The sequence below is a fragment of the Trypanosoma grayi genome, assembly GCF_000691245.1.
Source record: "Trypanosoma grayi strain ANR4 Tgr_87_V1, whole genome shotgun sequence".
NCBI classification, from domain to species: Eukaryota; Euglenozoa; class Kinetoplastea; order Trypanosomatida; family Trypanosomatidae; genus Trypanosoma; species Trypanosoma grayi.
This window is the reverse complement of record NW_008825706.1, coordinates 4,010-9,569: the sequence shown is the minus strand read 5'-3', so window position 1 is coordinate 9,569 and position 5,560 is coordinate 4,010. Positions and strand designations below refer to the sequence as shown.

Sequence of the window (5,560 nt, the reverse complement as noted above, 5' to 3'; positions counted from 1 at the left end):
TTTTTTTTTTTAAAGTTCGACGGTGACTGAGGAGAACGACGAGAGTTTTTCTTTTTAAAAAATGAACAGAAAGAAAAAAAAGAGGGAAGGAGGGAAGTATTGAAAGAAAAAAGGCACTACAGTAGCAGATGTAAGTGATATACATATATGTGATCAACCAGCTACTACGACTAATGCTGTGGCACCATTGCTTCCACACTAAGGCACACCCGCACCTCCTTTTTTTTGGGGGGGGGCTGCGGTGTTTATGAAGTCTCTCGCGTGCGACGCGAGTGTTGCATGCGCATTATTCTCTCTGTGTTTCTGTGCACGCCCCCATCTGCCCCTCGTCTCTTCTCACTGTTGTTGCGATGTGTACATGTCAACTCGTCTGTGTGTGTGGGGGGGAGGGAGAAGGATTCTGTGTGTGGCCGCAGTGGGGTAATAGATCATACATATATATAAATATATAAATATAGTAGTGTCTCTCACTCTGTGTGTGTGTGTGTGGGAGTGTGATTGATGCGGAGAACATCGTCGCTGGCGGCGCTGCAGGCCAGCAGTGCGTGTCGCGATGTGGCGCGCGGCCGGGCCCTCGCAGCAGCAGGAGCCCCCGCGGACGTTATTAAGCAGGCGGGCACCAACCTTCCCGGCATCCCCCACGCGTACCGTGTGTGCCGCGCGTACCGACAGTGGCTGAAGCTCGCTGTCCTCTGCCCTCCATCTGCGCTGTGTGAGCTGAACGAGCACGCGCAGATGAACGAGCGCTTTGTCATCATCATTCGGCAGAAGTTCCGCGAGGGCGCAGAGCTGCGTGACCCGGAGCTGATTGCCGTTGCCGTGCAGAGCTGCGAGCGCAGCCTGACAATGCTCCGCTTCCTGGCCGCTGATGGGGCGCGGCGGCGCTTCCCTGAGGCTAAGCCGCGGCTGAACCTGCACAAGATGGGATTCCTCGAGATGGCGAAGATCAACTACACGCAGATGGCGAAGGAGTATTGGAACACGTACGTGATGCGGCGCTGGTGAGTGGGGAGTCTCGCAGTGGCATGGAACGTCCATTGCGTGGCGTACCTGCGTGCATGGACGGTCGGATGGACAGACCACTCGATTCTCAGAGTCCCCCGCATACGTACGTGCGTGCATGCGTGCCTATACATATACATGCACACATCCACGTACACACACACATATATATATATATATACATGTCTGTGTGTGTAATGTGTCTGTTGGGGGAAGAGGAAATCACAAAAATGAACCGCCGGTGTGTGGTGCGTGTGCGTGTGCGGGGTCGCGCAAATTTTATCTATTTAGCTGTCTATCTATCTGTTCCATACGGGCACGTTTTGCCACACATTTCTTTACACCTCGTACGGCTGTTCCGTTTTGATATCTTCTCCCGTTTCCCACTTGGTGTTGGCTTCCCCGCTGTTCTTTTCCCTTTTTGTATTTTGCTGCATTTGTTCTTGTTTGTCGTTCGCGTCCGTGTCTTTGCAGGCCTGCCAAGTGGCGAGGAAGGAAAGGTGAGCAGTGGTCTCTTCTTGTATCATCAATGGCGCAAACGCCGGGTTTCAACGATGCCACCGACGTCGATGTCAAGCTCAAAACGCAGGAGGGAGGCGACAGCAACAGCAACAACGAAAACAGCAGAAGTGGGAGCCGCGAGCTTCCCCGTCCGGTTGACATGCGCCGTCTGTGCGCCGTCGAGCTCACGTCGCCGCCCCCATCAGGGCAGGGGCAGAGGAGCCGCACCTCTTTTTGCGAGGAAGAGGCTGAACAGCAGGAGGAACAGCCACCCACGCTTCCTGCCCCTCGTCAACAATTAAAGCACGCGCACGGCTACTACAAGGAGATGCTGCTGCGCCGTGGCGAAGAGTTGCTGCAAGCTTCGGCGGAATTCAAACGATATACGGAGGAAACGGGACAGCACTTGAAGCACATAAAGTGCACTGCCGCTCCTCGCATGGCTCGCGCCCAGTGCCTGCCGGACATCGAGCTCGACCCGCACAGCCCGGCCGCTGAGTCGCTGAAGGAGCGCAACTCGTTGGCTGAGTCAGAGGTGGATCCACCGCAAGAGAAGATACACGAGCAATATCAAGGCGAGGAGCAACAACAGCAACCGTCATTGCAAGAAACGGGACACGACATCAGCACGCCAATGACGTCATCATTAGCGCCGTTGCCGCCGTCCGTCACAGGCAANGTGGGGTTCCGGGCCTACTTCAGGGAGCTACTGATGCGCAACGACGAGGAGCTGCGGAATACCGCCGCGAGCTTTGACCACTACGCGGAGGACACAGCGAAGCACTTCAAATGCCCACCGCCAGACCTCCCCCCTCACTTGATGAACAATTTCGGCGGCGACAACGTCATTGCTGCACGACCACACAAGGGACGAATGGACGTCGTGCGACCGTCAATCGCCGTATCGAAGGACACCAATCGCAGCGACGCGTATATGAGCGGTGCTTTACTTGCCTTCCAGAGAGGTGAGAGCGGGGCATCACTGCAGCAGATGCTGCAACCTCAGTGGACCGGTGCCTCGGCAGAAAATCCACCGCGCTTTACCGTCGTGTCCCTTCCAAACGGCGACCTGCGTGAGCGTGACGCCCTGGACGGGTACGCGTACTGGGACATGGACGAGCCCACTGAGACGAGCCGCGTGCTGCCGAGCCGACTCCTCGACGAGCGCAGAGTGGAGGCGCTACACAACTACCACTTCTACTCGCGGCGGTGGCGAGCGTTGCTGGGGGAGTTGGCCAGCGCCTTGGGAGGAGAGGAGGGCGCTGAGCTGCTACGCCGCTANCTCGCGGCGGTGGCGAGCGTTGCTGGGGGAGTTGGCCAGCGCCTTGGGAGGAGAGGAGGGCGCTGAGCTGCTACGCCGCTATGAGGCGCGTGAGGACTCGCTGCCGCTGCCGCCAAAGTGCCAGCGCGCCTTCTACGAGTCCATTGTTGACTACGATCAGATGCTGGACGAGCAGGAGCGCATCATGGCAAGGGTGGAGCACGACCTCGCGGAGTATCACGCCCAGCTGCTCGATGGGCCCATGGCCTAACGCCAGAACAGCGCCACGCAAAAATGGGCTTTTGTTCGTGTGTCATCCCTCGTGTTCCCCTTCTTGGCGGCGTTGTGTGTATGTGCTTGAGTGAGCCGTGTCGTGTATGAATGTTTTATACTCTTTTTGCTTCTTCTCGGGTGGCACGTACCCATCTATGTAAGTGCAGAGGAGGCTTCGTACTTGGAACGTGTAGGTTGTTATTGTTGTTGTTGTTGTTAGTGCCCCCCCATCACCTCCTGCTGTCACACGCACACACACCCACCCACATGCCTACGCCCTTTATCTTGTGGTACTGTGGGAGGGGAGGAGTCGTTGCGCAGAGTCGCGCAAAGGGAGAAAAGGGGACGCGCATATCTTGTCTCTCACACGCAATATATGTGTGTATATATATATATATATATATGTATAAGCTATTTATTTATGTACGAGTATATATATATATAAATATCCACATGATCTCTTTGTTTCTTTTTTTGTTGGTGTTCTGTCTCTCTCTCACTTTCCTCCCCGCGAGAGCGCACAGACAAGAGTGGCAGTTTAACGGTGAGAGGACGTAAACACATACTTACTCACACGCACACACAGCAAAAAAAAAAATCATTCCCCGGCTGAAACGATGCGTCGTACGTTCTGTCGCCTTTCAACCCTCGTCAAAATAGGCCGTGGTGCGGAGAACGTGACGGAGACCGCTAGCAACGCGCTGCTGGAGTCCCTTCAGCTCCACGGCTACTGCTACGTGCAGCACCCGTTTATCCAGAAGGAGATTTTGGATCAGCTCCACCGCGACAGCCGCATCTTTTTTGAGCGCTATCTTCTGGATCTCCCGCCACCAGCACCAGCGGTAGCGGCGAAGCAGACGAGCCCGCCGCGGGCCGTCGTGCCCTTGTCCCCATACGAACTGGAGAGCATCAAGACACCCTCTGGCTTTCGCGGGCACTACCGCTATGTGGGTGCGAGCGGAATCGACGACGCGATTGAGTGCTTCTCGGTTGGCCGCGAGGTGCCCAACCCGGCGGAGTTGCGCGAGCCGTACTACAAGCNGAGCGGGTGGAACGAGGAGGAGTACAAGCCGCTCATTAGCCGGCAGAACCCGTGGCATGTGCTGCTCAACCACCCGAACGGCCGCGGCGAGGGCGGCGGCGCCGACTGCTTCATGGCCGACTACCGCGAGATGATGATGGCGTACTACGACCTCTGCGTGGAGGTGTCGCTCGACGTGCTGCGGCACATCAGCTGCGGCCTCGGCGTGCGGCCGACGATCCCGCAGGGCGGCCCCGACCCCGCGAGTGGCTACGACCTCGACTTCTTCACGCCGTTTCACGGCCGGCTCGACTTCGATCTGCAGGCGAAGTACTACCCGCAGCTGGGGCAGGCGGTGCGCGCGCGGAATGGCGTGGAGATCACCAATGCGCACTCCGCGTCGAATCCGCGCGGTGCGAAGGTGTTGCGGCGCAAAGGCGCCGTCGCGCAGCCGCACGTGCAGGACGGCGACGCGGAGGGCGACGTGACGCTGCGACTCGACACACACAAGGACCTGAGCACCGTCACCCTCCTAGCGCAGGATGCCCTCGGTGGCCTCGAGGTGTGGGACGATGAGGAGGAGAAGTACGTCGCGGTGCCGGTGCTCAACGACGCGCTGCTTGTCAATGCGGGTCTTTTCCTCGAGAAGTGGACCGGCGGACTGCTGGAGGCCACGCCGCATCGTGTGCGCAATGTGAAGGGCGGGCAGAGCCGCTGCAGCGTCGTCTTCTTCTGCCTGCCCAACCACGACGCCAAGGTGGAGCCGCTGCTGCAGCAGGACGAGAATCCCTCACTCGACGCGCAGGAGGGATTCTACGCGGGGGACCTTATGCCCACCTCGCAGTGAGAATAACGTCAACAAACTACCGGCGAGAGAGACAACGGGGAGTGATAGGGAAAGGAATGAGATGAAAATGGAGTGGCAGAGGGAGACAGAGAGAGAGAGAGAAAGGGCGCAACGGCAAACAACAACAACAGCAGCAGCGATAAACCGAACGACGGTGGTAGAAAACCCGTCACGCGGCACTTATTTAGACAGTCAGTAGGATACGTGAGGTGTGCTTCATGGAGCACGCGGCGATAACGGCGAGAAGAGGAGTTGTTTATTTGCTTGTCTCGGCGGCAGGCAACAGCACACGGCACGAGGGCAAAGCTGTGCGGCACGGCTGTGCTCAGCTAGCCGCGCACGAGGAGGGGTGGGGGGAATGGCCGAGACGGACATCTTTATTATTGCTGTTGTTGGTGGTGGTGATAGGATGGAGGTGTGGGCGTCTCTCTCTCTTGTGGTGGTTTCCATTCCGTCTTCCTACCGCGTGGTGTTTGTTTGTTTGTTTGTTGTTGTTGTGTTTTCTTTGTTTGTTTGTTTTCGTTCGCTTGACTGCCCTGCGCGGGGGGGCTGCGGTGGCGGCATAGACGGCATAGACCACGGCTGCGGGGCTCGCTGGCGGGGATGTGGCAACTGAGCAGCGAGGGGGTGAAGGCAAAAACAGAAAAAGACGGAA

General features: G+C 57.5%; 3 protein-coding genes across 3 annotated transcripts; all 3 read left to right on the top strand.

The window, feature by feature from the left end:
- Positions 1 to 501: 501 nt before the first annotated feature.
- Positions 502 to 1,005, top strand: DQ04_00871050 (hypothetical protein; the record flags this gene model as incomplete). The annotated part of the gene is made up of 1 exon (XM_009309842.1): positions 502 to 1,005. One exon carries the CDS (start codon positions 502 to 504, stop codon positions 1,003 to 1,005), a length of 504 nt encoding a protein of 167 aa, XP_009308117.1.
- A 526-nt stretch (positions 1,006 to 1,531) lies between these two features.
- Positions 1,532 to 2,851, top strand: DQ04_00871040 (hypothetical protein; the record flags this gene model as incomplete). The annotated part of the gene is made up of 1 exon (XM_009309841.1): positions 1,532 to 2,851. One exon carries the CDS (start codon positions 1,532 to 1,534, stop codon positions 2,849 to 2,851), a length of 1,320 nt encoding a protein of 439 aa, XP_009308116.1.
- Positions 2,852 to 3,654: 803 nt separating this feature from the next.
- On the top strand, positions 3,655 to 4,905 carry DQ04_00871030 (2OG-Fe(II) oxygenase; the record flags this gene model as incomplete). The annotated part of the gene is made up of 1 exon (XM_009309840.1): positions 3,655 to 4,905. The coding sequence occupies one exon, from the start codon at positions 3,655 to 3,657 to the stop codon at positions 4,903 to 4,905; it is 1,251 nt and encodes a 416-aa protein (XP_009308115.1).
- Between the last annotated feature and the right edge of the window lie 655 nt (positions 4,906 to 5,560).